Source organism: Rousettus aegyptiacus, unplaced genomic scaffold, assembly GCF_014176215.1.
Source record: "Rousettus aegyptiacus isolate mRouAeg1 unplaced genomic scaffold, mRouAeg1.p scaffold_m13_p_4, whole genome shotgun sequence".
Lineage (NCBI taxonomy): Eukaryota > Metazoa > Chordata > Mammalia > Chiroptera > Pteropodidae > Rousettus > Rousettus aegyptiacus.
Window position 1 is genome coordinate 54,941,510 of NW_023416307.1, and position 23,500 is coordinate 54,965,009.

The following is a 23,500-nucleotide window of genomic DNA, read 5'->3' on the forward strand; positions in this document are numbered from 1 at the left end:
ACGCTGGATGCTCTCTGCCATTCCCCGAAGAAATCCTTCCAAGCTTCATGCCACTGCTGTTAACCAATCTGTGTAAAAGAGAACTCGATATGTTTAGTGGTGATAGATTTTCAAATATATGCAAAAAAAAAAACTGTGTGTGGAGGCAAAAAGTAGCTTTACTTCTATTGCTTTCTCGGTCATAACATTTCACATTTGATATTCCTTCCACATGTAGATGGCTATTGGTCTGATCATCGCTCACACATGCAGACATATTGCATCAAGCTCATCCTTCTCCATGTTGCCGAGAATTCTGGAAGGCTTACCCTCCCACCCACTTACATCCTTCTTATATCTTATAAAGATATGTGCTCAGATGGTGGCATTTCACTCTCTGAGTGAGGTTGTACTTTCATTATCCTGGGCTAAAATTAAGTGCCTTTATTAGAAACAACTATGGGGGGCAGGGAAAACAGCCATTTGTTTCGATGTTTAAATGAGAAAAAAAACAGGTTCTAACACATAGAACCCGTACATATATTCAGATTAGGATAGGATCTAAGTGAAAACTAAATCAAAAACCAAATATCTATTTAGTACCTTCTATAAACCAGGCACTGGTCTCATAGAAGTACACAAAACTGCCATAGTCTAGACTTCATGGAGCTTGTAAACTAGCACAGAAGTCATACAGTGAATAAGAATTCACAGGTATGTTAAGTATTGGAACAATAAGTTTCATGGGATCCACATACTTTGTTGAGAGGCCCTCTAACTTTATTTTCTCTGGGAATAAACAGATGGAAATCAGAATAGACTCCATTTTGCCATTGTAGCCAGATTCTGGTCTGGCATTTATCCCATATCTTGAAACTTCATTTTCATGTATATATTCCATATACAGGCCAGATAATGTAGGCTTCTGCCTGCAATGAGGCTAATTTGGAGAGCTTTCTCTCAAGGGTTTTGCTATCAGATTAAATCCACATTCGTCTTTTTACAGTTGCTTGTTTCAGAGTATGAATGGGAAATGTTGCTCCAAACTCAGAGAGGCTGTAGTCTAGGCCCAGCAAGATACTACTAATCTGGAGTTGAGGTGATGCCTGAGCATCTCTCCTTTTAAGAAACCAGAATTAAAGAATCTGTTTTTGGGGTGGGATAATTAAGAACAAGCCCATAAGTCGACTAAGTGCAGTGAAGGGTAGAGAGTCTATATCCAGCATTCTTCTCCCAATTGGCAGTCTTTAAAATTTACACAGAACATATTATCTTTCCTAAATGATTCACATGTCAAGACATAGCAAAGATATTATGTATGGAGCATCATACATAAACACATGTTCAAACAGAAATTCATACCTTCGTAGACTATTGGTGTTGTGAAATGGTCTTTAAATTTCATTAATGATGGCCTTTGTGTCCTTATCACATGCAGTACATTTCCGGATTTGGGAATGAGTGTACCTCAGAGGACCCTCGCTGCCCCAGTGCCCTGCCAGAAGGACAGGTATGAGTAAATAGAATATTAGCTTAGAGAGCTCTCAACTATAGGAATTAATGACCAGCCCTCAGGCCAAGCACCTCTACCCACTATGGCTCTTATAATTTAGCCTATGAAGTGTCTAAGAGTTTTACAAATCATTGAGACAACTGAGATACAGAACAACAACAATACAAAGATTAAAGTTGGATAGCGGTTACCTATGGCAAAGCACCCAACTCAATCAGGGGGGTCCCCTAGGTGCAGGGTTAATGGGACTTCCTTGTATTTCCCTTGAACAGCCATTAGCTATGACAATGATGAGAAAATAATTAGCCCTAAAAAAATGTATGCACCACAATGTTCACACTAGTGTTGGTTACAACAATAAAAATATAGCAAACAAAAATTTTTTCAAAAAATTTTGAAGAATATTTTATGGCATGAGAAAATGCTTTCCTCTTTTTTTAAAAAAAGTCCTGATTATTACAGGATTTTACACTTCATAAAATCCCTATTTTGGAGGATAAGAATGAAAAGAAATATACCAATATGTCAACATTGGGTTATTTCTAGATGGTGAAACAATGGGTTATATTTTATAAATTTTCTACAATAAGTATGTATTACTTTTCTGATCAGGAGAAAAGGCACCTAAAAAGTTATTACAAGAAGTTTATATGGTTTGGGGATGGTTTGTACAGTGGCCCAGAGCATCCCCTTCCAGGACAGAATTCCTCCATAAGTTGCTTGTTGCGAAGACAGGATGCTTTTCAGATTGGAGTTATGTTATTTATTGCCTCTTTTGTTTTAGAACAATCCTCAAGTTTGTCCCTATAATCTGTATGCTGAGCAGCTCTCAGGATCAGCTTTCACTTGCCCCCGGAGCACCAATAAGAGAAGGTACAAGGATTAAATTAATTCTGACCTGCAGACTGTGGGGGCTATGACTCGTACTTAGTGCTGCCTCCTACACCTGGGCCACACCCTCCAAGGGCTGCCCAAGATCCTGCTTCTCACAGGCTATGCTCTGTCATAGTTGAGGAGGATGGGCCTTGTCTCCAGCTAGAATCAAGTGACCGATGGATGAAGCTGAGAGAGCAGTTGCACAGGGCCTGGAAACACACGTGTACAGTTCCATGTACGAATTCTCACTTGTACTCAGAAGAAAATGTTCCTAATACTCTGGCCTTCCCCTAAGGATTATTCAATTGAGTTTTGGATTTTGGTTTGCTTTTTCTGTTGTTATGATGATTAACTCAAAATTAGAAAAGATTGAGTACAATATCTTCCTTAGCTGACTGTTCTTTGCATGAAAAGGTTGGATAGTTAAAAGATCATCCATTATGGCCCCTTGTGGTTTAAATTAATAACATTTTTGCTCTTTGGAATTTGTTTTTGCTGGAAACTGGCACATTCGTCAGCACAATGTGTCATATTCCATGTTTGCTCTAATCCTACAGCCAGGTCAATGAACTTACTCCCTTGTTAACTCCTATGGGGCAGGTTGAATGCGGTCAGTGGTGTGGTGTCTGGAGAGACAGTAAGTGTTGTGATTTAAACAAATAGTGTCTAATGGTAGGAATTTCAGGCTAGGGCATCTGTGAAGAAGGCTGCTACTTATATTGGAGATTTGGGGAGGTAGACAGGAGGTCTTGTACTGCTTAGTAGAAGGGACTGCGTTTATCTTTCCTAAGTTCTACTGAGAAGCAAATGAGATGGTGAATGCAAAAGCATGACAAGCCACACAAATGATAGATTGCTTCCCTCAGTTAATCATGTCCACTCTAGAGTCAGGACCCCCGAGCTTCCATCCTGGCTCCTTCTCTTTCCAGTTATATGAACTTGGGCAAGTCATCTACCCTCTCAGAACTTCTGATTCATCATTTTTCGAAGAGATAATAATAGTACCTATTTCATTTGTAGTGAGGATTAAAAGAAAGAATGTATGTAAAGTGCTTAGTATACCACCTGACACGTGGTAAATGCTCAGTTAACATTAATTGTGATAATCATCAGTACTGCCACCATAGCAGAGTTTCTCCCTCCAATACAGGGTACCCCTGGGGCCTACAGAGAACTGAGTGTGACATGTTGATACCATGTAAATGTCAACATGGCTTCTTCTGGATAGATAAAGGCACGAAGGGAAGAACAGATAGTTTCCCATAGTTGTCAAAATCAGGGGTTAATTCTATTGCTATTTAATCATCTCTCTCCACAAACCCAAATAGTCAAGGCAAGGGAAACATAAACAATTCCTGTTGAATCTAATTTATGACAACCTGGCCTCCATGACTATGTTCTTGACTTTATGTCCCATTCACTAATGGGACACCTGGACTGCAGATTCTGCTGTCTGCCCCCATTATTCAGCAATATCTCCAGCCAGCAGGAGCTGAGCTCTGATCTAGGAGGCTGAAAAAGAGCTGTTGGCATTTCATTAGGAAGCTGGCACCATTCCCTGAATCAGAATTAAATCTCTGTCCGGCGCAATGTAATGCTGCCTGGGGAGTTTTATAAACTCAGCTAAAACACAAGGGACACTAGGCATGTCTCACCCATCTGTTTAGAAGTCTTCCAAAGTATCCACAGGAATACTGTAAAAATGATCAAAACCCCTAGTGGGAAGATGGAACCAGACCCATCCATAGGTAAGTAGGCCTGGAATTCTTACAGTTAGTCACTATTCTTTTAAACCACAGAGTGCTGGGCACCTGTAAAACTATCAGAGATTATATCTAGCAAGGATAAATATTTATCATATTAGTTAACTGATCTCTTAGGTCCTGGGAAGGTGAGAGTCAGGACAGAGAATGTGGAAAATATAGACCATCATAGAAACCCAGATGATTAGAGGGAGACAGACAATTCAACACATTTAATAAGTGAACATTTACTGTGTTCCAGGCATTCTAAGTACATAAACTGAATTCTCACAACAATCCTAGGAGATAAGGGTAAGGAACATAGGATCAAGAAAGTTTTGTAACTTGCCTGGGATCACACAGGTGGTTCTAAGATACAGAAATATGCTCTCAACACCATACACTACTAGAAGCTGGAGAGGATTAGTTTTTCATGGCCTCAAGTCCAAGGTCTGAGGTCACATCATCTGGAGTCTGGAGCTGGAGATCAAAAGGAAACTGAACAACAAATCTAGCCTTTTTATCTCCCAAATGATTCAGTTTGGGGTCAGGCCAACTCCACCCTCTGAAGTTGACTGTTCTATTGCTTATGGGGCCAGAGCTTCTTGAAGCAGATATGATCTCCCATTGTCAGAAATAGTGTTCCTCTTCCTTCTGTACTCTGTCAGGGAAACAGCCTTTGAAAGGACTTCAGTCCATCTTAGTTTCAGTGCCCCTCTCAAGTGTGAAGGTTTGTCCTCCTGGTGTTCTTCCTTCATTAGAACCGTCTTCTCTTTCTGAAGCCTGAGACCTAGGTCCTGGCAGGAAGATCTTTGGCTTGGTTTTGACATATACAGATAGTAAAACTAGGAATGGAGGAAGGGAGGGAGTAAAGGAAGAGCCATAAATGTACTATAAGAAAATACAAACAGATACTTTTATAATTCTGGAGTAGGGAAGTGTTAGTTTCCCAAATCTCTTAAATATTAACATCAAAAGAACAACTCAATAGAAAAATGGTAAAGGACTTGTACAAGTAAAAAAATTACAAAAATCCAATAAATGTACAGATTCTCAACCTTACTCGTAATAAAGGAAATACAAAATTAAAAGAAAATACTATTTTTTACCTATAAGGCCAAAATATGAATAATACGCTATATTTGTGAAGATGTGGGTGATTTGGCACTCTCACACATTTTTGTTGTGAGAATAAATTGGTACAACAACTTGACAATTTTGTTCCTATATGCTTTGGACATAACAGAAAATATACAAGAAAGTTGTTAAGCTGTGATGCCTCTGAAGATTGGCCCTGAAGAAACTAAAGGAGAAAACCATTTACCTTTCAGGACTTTTTGAATTACTTGAATTATTTTCACCATGGCATGTATCACTTTTATAATTTTAAAGAAGAAAACTGGCTTATATTTCAAAAATAACAAATCACCATATCTTCTCAATCTATGTAGGATTCATTGTCCTCACGTTCCAGAGCAAGGATTAGTGTCCAATGACATACATAAGCTAATTTCTTTTCTATGAATTTTTCTGCACAGATATCCCTCAAGGTATTCCCCCTTCTTTTACTGTTGTCATTGGGAAAGATAATTCTTCATTTTTGTCAATATGGGAATAACCAAGATTTGGAGCCTTGATTTGAAGAGTGATAGGTGGAGTGGAAAGGTGAGAAGAGGCCAGGGCTATGGGAAGCAGTGGCTATTAAGTGATGCTTTGTTATAACTTCTCATAATAAAGCCCACAGATCATTGTTGACTTGAGCATCTTCCTGATGGTACCTCCTGAGTCAGTCTGTATATCACTTATAACATCACTGTAAGACTTATGTGTCCTTGTTTCCCCCCAGTTGGCTGTATAGGATACTACCTTCAGTTTCTCACAAGCCTTTTGAATCCATTGACCAAGGCCATGTCACTCACAACTGGGATGAAGTTGAACCTGACCCTAATCAGGTAACTGGGTCCCATGAATTGGAGCATAACATGTATGCAAAGCCTTGAATAGAAATATGTAAGACAAGCCTGAGTCTTTGAGAAATTAGACAATTTTAAAAAATAAATGCTAAAGTGTATCTGTTCTTTTGCTCAAACTTGGGTGAGAATTTTGGATTTGATTGATCATGTGCATGTACGTGTGTGTGTGTGTGTGTGTGTGTGTGTGTGTGGGCTTGTGTTTTTCTAGCCTAATGGCTTCTAAGTAGGCACAAGTGGTTCAGACTCAGCAGGAGTACCAAGGTGAGTTGGTTGAATACAAATTATATAGGCTAGTGAAAATACCTACATGCCCATAGGTTTGTTTGTTTTAATATAAATTAACCATTTTTAAACTAAACTTACCAAATATCTTGGTAAACCAAGGGGAGGCAGCAGATTTCCTTGGCCTTTGGAAAGGCTAGAGGTGGACAGCGGGGAGGAGAGAGAGAGAGAGATAGGACTTTGTGTGGACTTTGAATATAGAGGTGGAGGGGTCTTGAACCTATGACCTGACAGCTCCCAGAAGGAGGCAATGGCCTAAGGACATTCAACATTTATGTATCTGAAAAGAGGACTCTGATATAGGGGTGAGAGGCTTGTTGTCTGAGCTGGATTCTATAAGTCCATTATGGTGACAGATTGCTGTCACATTCTCTGCACACCTAGGGACTTCCTTTCCTTGCCTAAGTTTCCTCCTGTTGACTGAGTGACCAGTGGGCTTTTCCTCCAGGCATCAGTATTATTAATGTACTCTCTTTCAGTAATGAGATAGACCCAATGCTATAACAAACTGAGCTCAATTTTTTTTCACCTCCTGAGAACCCCAGTGTAGTCCCTTTATCCCTGAACTTAGGTGCGTGTCAGTGATAACAAGTATACAATGCAGGAGGGAAAATAGACCTGAGTTTGCATCTCTACCTTCTACTACTTCCTGTGTCTTTGAGCCACAATGTGTGACCTGTAAACTGAGATAACCAGACATCTGCTCTTCAGTGCTTTTGTGAAGATTATGTGTGAGAATGGGTATGAATATGCTTCACACAGTGCCTGGCACACAGTAGACAAGAACTAAGACTCTGATACAGCCATTTTGATACACTCATTTAAAGGTGTGGTAGTACATATAAATTGCGAACTTTAAATTCAGATAATTTGTTTTTCATTTTATGCTATTTTTTATTCTGAAGTCCTTATCCAAATTGGCAGAAAATAACTTCTTCGCAGTCTTGCTTGGGAGACTGGTCTTAAATGATGTCAAAGGAAGAGTGAGGGTTGGGCTTTTTGCTGGTTGGTCCCCTCACTGGGTACTCTTGAGATGTCCATTGTTTTGCTACTATTATTCCAAGTTTGGGCATGGAATCTGCAAGGCCACTTCTAGTGCTGTCATCCTGGATGTGCCCCTCAGCCATTCCCTCCTTCTGGGAGTTGCCAGGTCACAGGTTCAAGACCCCTCCACCTCTGTATCTCTGTATTCAAAGTCCACACAAAGTCCACTTTGATGTGATTCACCTGGATATGAAGGTGGAATTCTTCTCCTTGGTGATTTCTATGCTCGCTCTCTTGCTCGCTCGCTCTCCCTCTCTCTCTCTCTCTCTTACTCTCCCTTCCCCCACAACTTTCTAAAGCCCAAGGAAATCTGCTTCCTTCCCTTGATTTACCAAGATATTTTGCCTATGCCTACAAATCCCCTTCCTCTAAATTCTAAGATTTTTTTTGTAGAACCAAAGCCAAAATAATCCATAGCCACAGTCAGTTTCCTGCTCTACCCTATCTCTTTCCTAATTATGGATATCTCAGAGAGTTAAGTAACTGCTTGAATGCTATTCACCCACCGCCAATAGGGACAGAAAGGGAGGCATTCAGAGTGGGGGAAAATGTGAGTTAACAACTTACATTATTTAGCCATTTGAAACAAGGATATTTTTTCTAAACTTCCACTGTGTGTAGTTTAATGCATGAAGCAGACATCTTCCTCAGTCCACCACTGGCCTGTATATTGCCTTTGAGCATATCTGAAAAAGTCAGCTCCTGCTTCAACCCCCAGCCATGCAGGCACAGTCCCCTGCTAAGACACAAGGTCAGGCTATCAGGCCCTGCCTCTTTTCTCTTCTGCCAGTCAGGACCCTGGCATGGGACACAATTCGTAAAGCCACCTGGAGACTCTGTCTTCACTTTGTCCTAGAATCTGACCTGGGCTCGTAATCTAATATCGTTTTACGACCTTCTCTCCCACACTCTGGGGTTAGGAATACATCTGGCAGACCATCCCCATTTGGTCATTTACCTCACTCATTTAACCATTTACTTCCCCTATTCATCTCATAAAGGGCCATAAACCATTACAGCCAAAGTCGCTGCTCATTTTCTGAGAATCTGCTTTACTCCTCAATGGGTTCCATATCAAATTCTCTAATTTCTCTCCTAGAGTCACAAGGGCCACACTTGTTTTTTGTTTTTTGGGTTTTTTTTTTTTGGTTTTTTTTTTAATTATTTATTTTTTATGGTGACATTGGTTAACAAAATCCATTAAGTTTTAGCTGTACACTTTAATAGTAAGGCACATATATATTTACACTGTGTGTTTACCTCCCATAGTTAGATTTCTTTCTGTCATTACATATTTGATCCCCTTTACTCCATCTACCTCCCCCCTCCCCCCTTCCCTTACCCTCTGGTAACCACTAGTCCATTGTCCATGTCCCTGAGTCTCTGTTCGTCCTGTTCATTTGTTGCTTTTAGGTTTATATCCCATGTATAAGTGATATCATGTGATTTTCAACCTTTTCTGTCTGGATTATTTTGCTTAGCATGATTTTCTTGAGGTCCATCCATGTCGTCACAAATGGCAATATTTCATCTCTTCCTATGGCTGAGTAATATTTCATTGTATATATGTACCACAGCTTCTTTATCCAGTTACCTATTGTAGGACACTTCAGTTGCTTCCATGTCCTGGCCACTGTGAATAATGCTGCTATGAACATCGGTGTGCAAATATCTTTCCAGATATGTGTTTTCAAGTCTTTGGGGTAAATACCCAGTAGAGGGATTGCTGAATCATATGGTAGATCAATTCTTAGTTTTTTGAGGAACCTCTAAACTGTTTTTTGTAGTGGCTGTACCAATTCGCAGTCCCACCAGCAGTGTACAAGGGTTCCTTTTTCTCCACATCTTCTCCAGCATTTGTTATTACTTGTCCTGTTGATTATAGCTATTCTAACAGGTGTGTGAGATGGTATCTCATTGTGGTTTTGATTTGCATTTTCCTAATAGCTAGTGATGTTGAGCATCTTTTCATATATTTGTTGTCCATTTGTCTGTTCAGTTCCTCTGCCCATTTTTTGATCAGATTGCTTGCTTTTTTGTTGTTATTGAGTTGTATGAGTTCTTTGTATATTTTGGATATTAGGCCCTTATCAGAGGCATTGCTTGCAAATCTATTTACCCATTACGATGGTTGTCTCTTTACCTTGATGATAGTTTCCTTTGCTGAGGAGAAGCTTTTTAGTTTGATGTAGTCCCATTCATTTATTTTAGCTTTAACTTCCCTTGCTTTTGAGGTTAAATTCATAAAATCCTCATTAAGTCAAAGGTCCTTGAATTTCGTTCCTATGTTTTCTTCTATGCATTTTATTGTTTCAGGTCTTATGTTCAGATCCTTAATCCATTTTGAGTTAATTTTGGTGTACAGTGATAGTTTCATTCTTTTACAGGTGGACTTCCAGTTTTCTCAACACCATTTATTGAGGCTTTCTTTTTTCCACTGTATGGTTTTGGCTTTTTTGTCAAAAATTATTTGCCCATATAAATTTGGGTTTACTTCTGGACTCTTGATTCTGTTCCCCTGGTCTGTGTGTCTGTTTTTCTGCCAGTACCATGCCGTTTTGATTACTGTTGCTTTGTAGTATAATTTGAAGTCAGGCAGAGTGATACCTCCCACCTTGTTCTTTTTTCTCAGGATGGCTTTGGCAATTCTGGGTCTTTTGTGCTCCCGTAAAAATCTGGTGATTTTTTGTTCTATTTTTTTAAAAATAGTCGATGGAATTTTGATGGGGATTGCATTAAATCTGTATAATGCTTTAGGTAATATGGTCATTTTAACTATGTTGATTCTACTTGTTTCTTTTTAATTACTAAATAGACCTGACTGGTTAATTATGCGATTTCATCCTCTATTAGAAAATATGAATGATGGATACTTGTACTTTGGTAGGATTCCCAGTTGGGTTAAAGAAATTAAGCATTTATTATATACTTTAGAAGGTTAAAAAGATATTTCAGTCACAATAAGCTCTCTAATTCTTATCTTCAGGCAGCATATAAAATCCCCAACTAAGTTTCTGAGTTCTATCAAATAGAGCCAAATCTCAGATTATGCAAAAGAATAAGATGGTTGTAAAATTAGCAAGTAAGACAAAAATTAAAGACAAACAAAATTATCTCTGAAAATTCTTATAAATCATTCATAAAGTATAGGATACAGAGTTTTGTGTGTGCTACTCTTAATGGTGATTCTTATGTATACTAAATTTGAAAACCATTGAGCTAGACTAAAGAAAGATTACAGGAAAAGTCCATACGCAGATATTTGGAATCCAAATACTGGGGCCTTTAATATAACTATCAAATAACTGGTTATTGAATAACTAGGGGTTGGAATGAGGAGTTCCACTACCCCTGCCTGCTCATATCATCCACACAAGTCATATAAGCCTCCTTTACCTTAATATATCTTCATAGATTTGACTATGATCGTGTGGGGCAACAGTGAAGCCCCACTTATTTTATCTAATTTTATTTAGGGTAGAGTTAGGTTTTAAACCTAACCTTTAAGAAAAATGTTACTCTCCTGTGAGTGTGATATGTAATATGCTCAGTATTATCCTTTTATTATATATTATTTCTATGACTACTATTGTCACATTTTATTTAACATGACTATGCCCCTTTACAATGATTTTTAGAGGTACAGGTGGCTTATTGATGGAAGCTAACTTGTTCTGATAGAATTTTTATGATTTTGTCCTATTATAAAGGTAACATATAGGTATAAAAACTCAAATGATGTAAAATTAAAGTGTAGTAAGTGGAAGTCTCCCATCATAGGTGAGAGTCAAGTATGCCACTTGGGCATGTTGATTCATTATTTCATAAATAGTTAAATATTTTGAGGTAGAAATTTGAGGCAACTGCATTAAAAAGCGTGAGTTAATATGAAAGCACCAAAATAGCTACATCAAAAGTTTCTACTTACTTTCTAGTAGACCCTCAATACCTATTTTTTCCTCCTTCCTTTCCCATATTTCCCATTCTAACTTTTCTTTGCATTTCTCCTTGAATTTGTTACCTTTCCCCATTTCGAATTCTTCCAAACACTTTCAATTGTGGCCACCAAATGAATTTCTTCTCCAGTATTTTTCTGGCTCATTTTTGATCTCGTGCTCACGTACTCTGGGACAGATGTGCCCCCGAACTCAATAGTGCTTCTGTGAAAACCGGCACCATCAAGGGAGTGGTTTATCATCTTCCTGCTCTGTGATGTGTGTCACCTGCCGTCCTGCTTCCCTCGCCTTGGTACACGTAGCCTAGCTGTTCATGCTACATCTATGCTCTTGTCTTTTCATTTACACTTTCTTGACAAGTTAATCTCTTTCCAATTTTGTGCTTCGTTAATAACCACAGCAATCTGCATTCATCACTTTTTCCCCCTTGTAACCTTTTCCAAGCATGTACTCTAGACTCTCACCAAGAAAGTCTGAGAAAATTATATTACCCATCTGACAGTTCGTCCCAGCTGAAGCTTGTTTGGTACATATGTCTTCACCTGTCACAGATCAAATTTAAAAATTCATCAGGTTCACCAACTCCACACATTAGTTATCTCTGAGAATTTGAAGATCTAAGAATTATCTAATATTTCCTCCCAGAGGACATCATGGGGTATGCTATCATCACTCTCATCTTTTTGATACCTTCCAGGTAGATTGGGGGTTATACTCAGAAAACCTTCATTTTCTTTTAGTGTGCATTTAATCAATTGTCTAAGAATTAATGCAAAAAAATTTTTGAGTGTGTTTAGATTCAGCCTCTGGACATTATAGGTTCAGTCCATTAATCTCACCTAAGAAATATACCTACTTTTGTTCATCATTCACCTTTCTCGAACTTCTAAAATCTCAGAATTTATCCCAAAAATCCACATCCAATTACCTGTGATTTTACGGGTTTCAATTAGCATTCTCCAGTTTTTCCCATACTCCAGCCTTCTCACACTTGAGAGCTAGGTCTTCACCATCTTCATACAACTGGCAGTGTTCAGCACGTGCCTGTTTCCAAATAATAGAAGCACAATTGCTTGTTGATTACCCTCTCCCGATAGTTCAGATCTCATCAGCCTATAAACAGACTAGATTCTATTTCCCTAAATGCACTCACTGGCATTTGCCAACATTGCAATGCACACTGCCCTGTTCAGCCCTTTTTGACAGCTTGCTGGCTCTTTTTAGTTTACATCTTCATCAACTCACATTTTACTCCTTGGAAAATGTTGGAACTGTCTGCAAACCAGACTATTTCATTGTGACTGTCTCTTATTTTCCATGTACAAAAATGTTAAATAGGCCCTGTGCCAGGACTCATTCCTAAGGGAACATTCCTGTTTATATTTCTCTTCCAGAGTCATTTCTACTTATCTATTTCCTTGCTTTTCCATCAGAAAGTGTCCACACTTCCAGGTCTTCTGCAATAGGTTCCCTGAGGGCCAGTGCTGTCATGTTCACCTCCAGCACCTAGCATAAAACCTGGCACACAGAGAGTTTCAATAAATCATTTGAATGAATTAATATAAGGAGGTTGGATAAGAATGCTGACACTGAAGACCTTAGCAGGGTTCAGGTCCCAGGAGTTAGACTAGGCCAGGGCAACTCAGCACTGGAAGAGTAATAAATAAGGTCGGATTGGAAGACCAAGTACAAGATTATTAAAAGGAGGCAAAGCCTGGGTTCAGGAGCCAAGGATCATGAATAGTTTGGGAAGCAGATCAAGACAACCTGAGAGTAAAGGGCTTAGGGTATGGATTACAAAGAGAAGCTGAAAGAGTGTTGGCATCCATTCTTAGTAAAAAAAATATATATAAAAAGTAACTGCTCGAAACTATCAGTGTTTTCGTTTCTAAAATAGATAATAATCATAGGAGTCTCAGAGAGTTGTTATGAGAATTAAATGTCACTCAACAAATATTTATTGACTGACTACTATGTTTCATGCTCTATGGTAGGTGCAGAGTAATGGATGTAAAGCCTTTAGCTTTATACTCGAGGGAAAGGGAATCCAGGTTCCTTTCTGTGAAAAAATATCACTCAAATCCCATGAAGGTTCACCTTTTTTGTAGCCTTGTGGAAGACTTTTGAAAGTCAAAATAAAGTACAGCGACTTGACTCCTCCTTAGCTGTGCTCTTGCCTATTACCTCAAAGAACTCCAATGGGTCACGCTTAAGGCCTGATTTCTCTCCCCATCGACCATGTTGCCTTTTTCCTCAAATTGCAAGATTTCTGAAGAATTCAATGAGCCACTGTTTTATTTTATTCACACACACCTCCCTGCCCCCTCCCCAACACGCACACGCACATACCTTCCCTAATCTGAAACTCACTATAGTGGATCACCCTGGGCCTCTCCCAGCCATAGCTGAACGAGTAACACCAACATAATGTGATCACTACTACATCTACAAGTTACTTCCAAATTCTTGGGTAATGGTACCAACTTCTAATGATATGTCTACTCTAGCCAGCCAATGTTGTTGAGAGTATCTAATTTATTTAATCTGGTTGAATCCAAAGCATTTGGGGGCAGGGGCGCAGAAATCTCAGTAAATCAAAGAATCTCAGGGTTAAAAAAGATACTTGGGTCATCTAGTCTAGCTCCTGTTCTTCTGACTCTAGAAATAATTGAAGTCAATTCTCTGGTTTCCTTTTCATCCCTGAGCAGGACTTCCAAATTTTAATCATTAAACGAGGCCACTGATTCTCTGTCTTCCTCCCTTGGTAACTTTAAAGAATTTTTAAGTCCAACTTTGGACTCCCTCGAATGTGCTTTTCAAGTTATTTTTGACCACCTCATTTCTAGTAAGCAAAAGTTTATTTTCCAATAGAATTTGCTGGAGACAGCTGTAAAATACATGAAGCAATGATAGAATTGAAAGGAGAATTAGACAAATTCCTAATTATAGGTGGAAACTTCAACACCTCTCTCTCAACAGTTGGTAGAAAAACTGGACAAAAAAATCAGAAAGGATATGGAAGGACTGAAGGTTTTTCACATGTGTAAAGAATTGGTTTACATTTTAGAAATAATCTTTGGACTTTTAGAAACACTTGTCAATTTAATAACTGTTGCCTGAATGTCATTTTGACTTCCAGAAATCTCACAAATTTGCTTTGGTCATGTTCTTTGAGGTATTTATTCATTCATTTAATCATTTGATACAGAGGCAGTAGCAGAACTCAGGTCTCCTGGCTCAGCCTAATGCACAGCCCTCTTGGGCTGGTCTTGGATCAGAGAATAACTGCTCCACAATATGCAATTAAGCTGAACATCTGGATTCAGCAGATGTTTCTACCCTTCACTCCATGGACTCTTCCTGTTTATCCTTTCCCTAGATCTCCTTCCTCACATTTAGCAAGATATTATACCAAAGCTCCTAACCAGAATCTCTTGTCTGAAGATCCAAAGCTGGCTTCTTCTTGTGGGTACTGGGTTTATCAGAACCACCTTGGGGTATTTATCACCCTTCAAGATATGATGAATATAGGCCTCGTAAAATCTGCTGTCATCAGATCCAGCAGATAAACTACTCCTTTTACTATACTATCTCTATCATTTGGAAGGCATCACTTTTTGTATTAGGGAAGGTTCTTTAAGGTCACTGCTTCATCCAGCATGTGAGCTCTATCGAAGGCATGCTCCCTACATCATCATGCAGGTGCTTTTCCACTTGCCACCCCAGGTGCTCTCTCCTCATGACAGAAGACTTTGAAAAACTGACCAGCAAAAATCTAACCAAACCAACACATCATTCTCTCTGGTTCAGTCTTTCCCACACACAGAAGACAAACTTTTCAAGGGGCCAGGGCTTTATTTCTACTCACATCCGGTATTTTGATTGGAGTAAGATCTGTGCAGGTATTGTCTCAGTGCAACAAATGAGATGGTACCACCCGTTTCTGGGGCTCCTCCTCCTTCTCACTCTTTCTCTCTTCCCCGGCCCTCTCTCTCCTTTGCTTCCCCCCCCCCTTTCTTTTTGGTTTGTTTCTTCCTTCCTTCCTTCCTTCCTTCCTTCCTTCCTTCCTTCCTTCCTTCCTTCCTTCCTTCCTTCCTTCTTTTCTTTCTTTCTTTCTTTCTTTCTTTCTTTCTTTCTTTCTTTCTTTCTTTCTTTCTCTTTTCTTTTAGGTTTGTAAATCTTTACACTCGTATTATTTAAACATCCTTACTGTTTGGTAATTGGCATGTCACTGCCAAGATGCCACAATTTACTTGATTGATTAAAGCTTAGTTGATTGACTGAGCGGGATTTTCTCAACTTGATTTTTGGTTCAGCAGTAGAAGGATCACAGAATCTCTGAGTTGGGCGTGCTGATTCTTAAACTGTAGCTGCACATTAGAAGAGCTTTTATAAAATACGGATGCCCGGGTCCCACCTTCACAGATCCTGTTTTCATTTGCCCGTGGGTCTCAAAGACTTTCCAGGTGATTCTTATGGGTAAACAGGGTTTAGAATCTCTGGATTGATCTATAAGTTTTCCCAGACACCCATTGATCTGATACTTAAATCCCTTCCATTGGGAAATCTAGAACAATGACTTGGAACCAAGGTTCTAGGTAGTATTATCTTCCAATCAGTCTTCGTGGATATACAAGCTCTACACTGCTGCTATAGAGGGAAGTAGCAGGTAACGATTAGTAGCGGCCTAGAACCTCCCTTCAAAAAGTCAGTGGTGCTTAGCTGCGGCCCTTCCTGATGTCAGGGGAATATCCCCCTGTGTTAATGGTTCTCAACCAGAGGACATTTGTTCCCCAGGTGACATTTGACAATGTCTGTTACAACTCGAGAGAGTGCTACTGGCACATAATGAGTAGAGATCAAGGGTGCCATTAAACATCCTACAATACACAGAACAGCTCCCCACAACAAAGAATTCCCCAATGTAAAATGTCAATAGTACCAAGGTTGAGAAATCCTTTCCTAGACCCTTGTTCTCGGGTTCACCCTTCTCCCCCAGGAAAAAGCATTCTTAATTAGTCCTAAACCTTTTCTTTCTTTATGAAGCATGATTTCAACAATGTTTTTCAAATCGCTGTTTTGGGTTCCTTTTAAGTAGTCCCAGAATGTGATAATCCTGCATCACTCTTAAGAAATAAAGGCTGCTGTCTGTTATGTCAGGAAAGGCAGTGCTGCCTTTTCCACTCGCTGCTTGCTTTTCCCTCTGACTGCCTCTCTGAAATACAGAATAAGCTGAGCCCCATGACCTAATGGAGGCCCTACGTAGCCTTCCTGGACCAGGCTGCCAGTGGAGCCATTCCTAGGGGTGCTGGTCACTCCGTGAGATGTCCTGAGGGTGCCAGGTTTATCGGCCCCCAGCCTAGCTAGGTCAGGCCAAGTTGTTTAATAGTACCGGGCTGATACTTTGAGTACGGCTTGGACCTGCTGATTTTTCCTCCCATTCCCTTAGATCATTTCATTATTAAATTAAAGATTGTTGTGATTTAAACTGAACCATCAGTAGGTCAGGCAGCCTATGGATAAACACGGGTTTTGGTAAAAAGAAAAAAAAAATTGAACCTGGTACTGCATTTATCAAATCCAATCTCAGCTGGGTGTTTGTTTTTTTTTTTTTCCTTTCTCTTCAAGAAATAATTCAAAACTCCAAGGGCTGGAAGTAGAAGTAGAAGCTTCCCTTGCAGTGTCAGGAGCCCACACAGAGAGGCTGGCATGCCAGGAAAGGGAGCTGATTATAAATAGAGTTAAAAGCAGCATCAGTCAAAATGCACTGATGTGCCTGAGCAAAATGTTAAAAGAAACAAACAGCTTCTGAAATAAGAAGCACTGGTCTTTTTTTAAATTTTTTAAATTTAAAGTGCTAAAGAGTGAAGACAGTATATATGCATATAGGTTAAACACATACACGCACCCTACATATACACACAGAACCCAACCGAGCCCTTTAAGGAAATGACGGATAACTATTAAATTGAAAATAACAAAATCACCAGTAGTCAGAGCCTCACAGGGAGCAGCTGTCCTTTTTCTGTACAATCGATGCTATTTATTTAGAAAGTCTGTGGTTTCCCTTTGTGAAATAGTTTTCCTGTATGTGTATTTTTTTTTCCAGCTTCGGTGGAAACCATTTGAGATTCCAAAAGTGTCTCAGAAGAAAGTGGACTTTGTGAGCGTAAGTCAATGCTATCCACACCTTCCCACTTCTCTCCTCTCTTCCATAGTGAGTGATCCAGCCATTTGCAGCCTGAATGCCAAGCAGAAGCAGCCTTAGAGGCAGGCAACCGACACAGCACCACCTGCCTCTGCTTTGGGGCTGGCCTAAGGATGTCTTTCTTACAGGGACCATATGGCCCCCAACACCAAAGGGTACTACATCTCTCTAAACAGATAACAGAAATTAAGCTTTTATTTTCTTCAGGTTCCTTTGTTTTTGGAACAAAGACTCCTTTGATAGTCTGGTGAAGCCTGTGTTCTCAAATGCATAAAATAAATTACATAAAATTACAAAGAAGCCAATTATAGTGAAATACAATGATAAAAATATTTAAATAAATTTGGCTTGGTTTATAGTAATATGTATGCTTCCTTATTAATGCACTAAATCACAAAATCTATAGAAAGATCTAATAACTATGGTTATTAGAAGTATGAGCATAAATGATATTTTGAGATATCTGTAACAACTATTAATGTGACATAAAAATATCCATGATTTCTATGTGTTAAGTTTACAGGCACTTCTAATACTGCTGTGGTTTGTTGTTCGCATCATTCACATTAATTGAAGGAAATGATAAATTTCTGTCAGAGTTTAGTGAAATAAATATATAATTTTTTCCAATCCAAGTTCTTGAACTCCCCAAAATGGACGCCTGGGCTAGAATAACATCAACTCAGGGTGGTAACTGTCATTAGTACAATGTGATTAGGAGTTCTGCCTGATAGTCATAAGTGCTGAGAGTATTGGAACACCTGTGCTCATAGCAAGGCGTATGTAGAGAAGGGGGAGAGGAATTACAAGGAGGTGGGACTCGAAGAAGCCAGTGGAAGATTCTGCAAACCAGCCTCAGCTGGTGGCTTACTTAGGGAGTGTCCAGGTGCCCAGCCACAGGCCAAGTGTTTGGATCATGTTGAAGTTCTTATCCGTATTAAATGCTCCAAACCCTGCGTAGACTCATCTAAACAGACCCCAAACTTGCAAATGGAGTTAAAATTCAAGAAGAAATCCACCCTGTGTGAATGATGGATGTCTGGAGGAGTAGAAGCTCCCTCTTTTTGAGTTTTCCGTCTACAGGTTTCAGGCTGAGGGCTGTTTTGAGAAGGCCAATGTGCTAAGGTTTCTTGGACTGTAGATTATCAGCAGAAAGGATTATAGTTGGTCATAGGGCTTCCTTCTGTCCTGTTCTACAGAAATTAGGGCTGACCCTATTCATTAGCAGAGGTCTCCCCACATAGTGTGGTATATTTGAGAGCATTACCTGGTCCCTAATGCTGCAACCTTCTTCCCCAAGTCTTCTGGGTACCTGATTTTACCTCCAATAGAAACTCTCAGTCAGGTTGATCTTAAGCACCAAACTGATAAAATGCCATGTAATGAATTGATGCTCTGTAAATTCCTCTGATACAGCCATTAAAATAATCCAGATCTAGAGCCATGGCTGGCAACTAGGATTAGCCGTCACCTACCAAACATAAGTCAGTAAATTCCAGGCTCCACAGAGGTAGCCTGGATCCTGGTGACTAATGAATATCTCACTAGTCCCAAAGGGAAGATGCTAGTACTAGGACCTTGCCTCATGATGTTCAGGGACCTCAGGGACCAGGAGGAGGGCTGGCCTCTTGAGCGCTACTCACATTAACCCTTCCCTCTCCTGTGGGTCTCTCCCAGGGCCTGCATACCTTGTGTGGAGCTGGAGACATCAGGTCTAACAATGGACTTGCCATCCACATTTTCCTCTGCAATACCTCCATGGAGGATAAGTAAGTGGCTTAGTTCTGGGGTAGGATGTCCCCATTCCCCACAAGCTGCTGGCCAGAGGGTAAAAGCCAGGTTGTTGTTTTTCTTATTGTTTTTCCTCCAGAGCAATATCGATATACATTTATTAATAATCACAATAGATGAGCATTTCTATCTTGACTGACTCTTGTGGTACAAACGAGAATGTTACATAACAGTGCAACCAGAAAAGGGATGACGGGGCACTGGAAAGCAAGAGTAGTCCAAGAGGCATTTTGACTTTGACCAGGTTTGAGTTAAAATAGTCTTAATTTCTAATGTTCCCCAGGGCTATTCGTGAGTCCAAAGTCACACTGAATGCTCATTATAGCCACCTATTGGTGGCAGGTCAAGCTGACTATAAAGACTGGCTTCAGCTAATAACTGTGTAAGCTTAAAGTTCCTAAATGGAGGAAATCAGACATTAGATTTTTTTAAATCAGAAAAACACACGTGAATGGCATTCTTGCCTTTTGTTTGGGAAGCAGAATATTATAGTGATTTTTGAATCAGACCATTCTGTCCAAAGGCAATTCCACTCTTCCTGACTAAGTGACCTTGGGCAAGTCATTTAGCTTCTCTGAGTCATAGTCAGGGTGAAGATCATAGCCTATGACAAGGCACAGGAGATATTTCTTTGAGTCCAACCTCATATCTGGCACTTCCTCTCTCTCCACTTGAGCCACGCCCACCTTCATTCGGTTCTTTCACCCTGCAATGCGTCCTCCTGCCTCCGAGCATTTGCACATGCTGTTCCTTCTGCCTGGAATATTCTCCTCTCTCCTTAAGCCCTTGCCTAGATGATTCTTTCAGATTTTCAGGGAAGCTCTTCTGACTCCTCTAGATCAGGTCCACTATTCTTTCATTCCCCTGAACCTGACTTTCATAGTGTCATAATAGTTTGCAACGACATAGTTCTGTAATTGATACTGTCTGACTTCCTACAAGACTCTAAGCTTCATGACAGCAAAAATTGGGTCATTTTGCACACCGTTTTCTACCCAGAACCAAGCCTGGCACATGTGCATACTAAACAATAATTCATGCAGTGAATTCATTTGTCTGGATAATGTTAAAACTAAAAATCACAGGAATTATTCTATACATTTCAGATGCTTTTATAATTCAGATGGAGACTTCTTGATTGGTAAGTTTTGAAGATTTCAGACTTCTTTACTGTGAATTGGGCCCTAGATACAATCTGCTTTTTAATTTTATACACATTATGTTTCTTTATCCCTTCAATATGTTTTATTTAGTGAAATCTACAGACCGAGGTCTAAAGGCAATTGGTGGTCTTGAAAAGATTCCTAGTGTACCTCAAAACCCCTATTCTATTTCCTGGTTCCTCTGTCTTTGCCCATTTCTGCTGGATCCTTTTAACACAGGAGATTTGGGCAGTTGAAAAGAAATGAAGAGTAATACCAACATGTGATTAACTTATCAAGGTAATTCAATTTGCCTTCAAACGCGCCCAAGAAAAGATTGTCGCTGATATCTGCAATTTAAATACAGGTTTTCATGCAAGCATCTAAAATGGAGTCTATTAGAGATTTCTCTAGTCTGCCTTTTTTTTTTTTTTGTACGGTTTTAGTACTGGAGTTTTGGAGTGAAGATTTTGGTGTAGACATTAGACATGTAAATGCCAGCCTCCTGCTGGAACTATCAGAAATAGGTGATTTCTATCTTGTTTTGGCTTCCCTTTTTGGTCAATCCATAAGCTTCTTATCTGACAACTAAAAAATAAAAAGCAATCAATCTTTTTCAATCACACTTTTCTAGATAATAAAATAGCTAACCTAAGTTGTCAGAATATAGGTCTTTCCATATGAGACTCAATAAAGCTCTTTTCATTGGGAATGAAAAAGCAAATGCAGCCTTTAAGCCTTTTATTCTTCACGGAGTGGTTCCTGCATAAAAAGATGCTCACCGCTGTCCCGTCTTCTTTGTTAGTTCCTCAGAAAGGGAAACTTCTCATTTACACGGAGTTCGGCAAGATGCTTGTGCAGCCCAACGAGATCTGCGTCATTCAGGTGAACGATGTGTCCCCTTCTCCCTGCCTCTCTGATTTGGGAGCAATCAGATGGTGCAGCTGTTGCTATTTCCAACTCTAAAATTTCTCTGTCATGTCCGGGCAAAGGCTCCCTGCGCAGAAGAGTAAGCAGGCTTGGATGCCTGCTTCGTTTTAAAATAGCATGCAATCACAAAGCACAGAGCATTGTTAGTTCACTTTCCTAAATATTTATACACACTCTAGATAAGGCCCTTAATGTGAAAAGAGGGCAGTGAACATGGATTTTTTTTTTTTAATTTGACTAAATCAAAGCATGGTTATCCCTGAACCCAATAAGAGAATAGACTAGAATTGTTTTGGATCACAGATGTTATTAGAAGTTAAATTTTTATTTCTAATTCATCTTTGAGTTGGCTGTCTCTCAAACATAGCTCAACAGACTATAGCATTACAGGAGCACGTGGGGCTGGCTATGGCTCTGGGGCTTCTTTATAACTACAGGTATGATTTGGGAGGGCACACCAGTATCTGCTTCTTGTTCCAGAGAGGAATGCGGTTCAGCATAGATGTCTTCGAGGAGACCAGGGGCTACATCCTAGAGGTCTACGGCGTCCACTTTGAGTTACCTGATCTGGGACCAATTGGTAAACCTTTACTACAAACCTCCAAGCCTATCTTAAGAGATAGGACACAGATACTTGCATGAGAGTGAAGCATCCTTCTTCCCTCATTATCTCACTCAATCTTCAACTTTCCTCTCTAGACAACTTCTTCTCTAGACCAAGGGTAGCTGGGAATTTTAGAGACCTATGAGAAATCCCTGAGCAAAGCCAGGCTTTCTTTTCAGATCTCGAGGTTCAGTGGCTCCAGACAGTATGGCTGACCCAACTGATGAAACAAAATCTTCATGAATTAGCTCATCAGTGTATCAATTCCTCAGCTTGTCTCAGCATCCACGTTGTGCTGAGGGTAATGACAGGAACCTCATCAAGGGTAACACAAGCCTCTTCCCATAACAGAAAATGACCCAAGACAACCTATTATAAATTTCTCTCTAGAACAGTATATATACCATTGGAGAGCAAGACAGTACATAATAAATTTCTGGCTATACAGTATATACTTTATGGAATGTAGAAGTTCGGGTTACTGTAGGCCAGATCACCAGGAACAGCTTTTAAAAAGAGATGAGATTTGGCTATTTCTTGATGAAAAGTTGAGGAAAAATAAAGCTGAAAGAGAACAGCTCATACAAAAACATAGAAGTGGGAATCAGCTTTGTGAATAGGAGATCATTTTCTGAAGTTAATTAGTTGTGTGTAAACAATAAAGTGGGGAAAGCCATAAAAATCACAGGAATTATATTCCTATGGAAAGGGGAGTAATACATAGTAAGACATAGTATGTGAACCCACATTTCTACTGAGCACACTCTGCAAAATCTACACACTTAACAGTCCAAAAAGGTACATCACTCAGTGCTATGAAGGAGCTAGAAACTGTAGCTTCCATGTGACAGATTAAAATTTTGAAAAGTGACCTAAGATCTCCCCACCCTCGATTCTTCTGGCAAGCTGGAGTCAGAGCATGCAGAAGATAAACGAAAGTGGTAGGAGGGGTTGCTCTCAAAACATCTCTTAGAGTGAAAAAAAAAAATATTTGGGGAAATGGGCCCTTGGTTTCATCTTTGGCATGTTTGCATAAGGTGGTGGCCACACCTCCCAGTTCTTCCCTTCTTTGTCAACAGCTTTTTTAGAGCAAAACCTGGACAGGCCAGCATGTGCCTTCTGGTCATTCCCCTGGGAGGATCCAAATAGTCAGAGGAAGGTGGGAGGCAGCAGAGAGGCAGCTGGAGCCATGGTGGGCCGTCTGCCATCCTGCTCACCACCCGCTCTTCCCACTTTGGCCTGGCTTCCTGCTGCCCTGCAGTCATCATAGCCTTGAGGTTCCACAGAACATGTACCCTCTTGAAAATATATATAATTTTCTAACCAGCTGGGAGTTTTGTTTTTTTTTTCAACTCCAGGAGCTGCAAATGATAAAACACTCCCCAGGTCTCTCCTCTCAGAGTTAAATTATGTTTTTGCACTTATGCTTTTCATCTTTGGTCTTTTGATTTATTTTTTTT

The 23,500-nt window shown here is 39.8% G+C and overlaps 1 protein-coding gene across 3 annotated transcripts in view; it reads left to right on the forward strand.

Moving 5' to 3' along the window:
• Positions 1 to 23,500, forward strand: part of HGD (homogentisate 1,2-dioxygenase) — a 40,867-nt gene that overhangs the window by 4,666 nt on the left and 12,701 nt on the right. The window contains exons 2-9 of one of the 3 annotated variants that reach the window (XM_016158864.2): positions 1,418 to 1,489; positions 2,277 to 2,365; positions 5,957 to 6,062; positions 17,475 to 17,534; positions 19,251 to 19,342; positions 20,471 to 20,505; positions 21,312 to 21,391; positions 21,917 to 22,016. In XM_016158864.2, the coding sequence (XP_016014350.1) occupies positions 1,418 to 1,489; positions 2,277 to 2,365; positions 5,957 to 6,062; positions 17,475 to 17,534; positions 19,251 to 19,342; positions 20,471 to 20,505; positions 21,312 to 21,391; positions 21,917 to 22,016 (634 nt within the window). The remainder of the gene's footprint in view (positions 1 to 1,417; positions 1,490 to 2,276; positions 2,366 to 5,956; positions 6,063 to 17,474; positions 17,535 to 19,250; positions 19,343 to 20,470; positions 20,506 to 21,311; positions 21,392 to 21,916; positions 22,017 to 23,500) is intronic. The other 2 variants (XM_016158865.2, XM_016158866.2) reach the window with 2 other exon arrangements.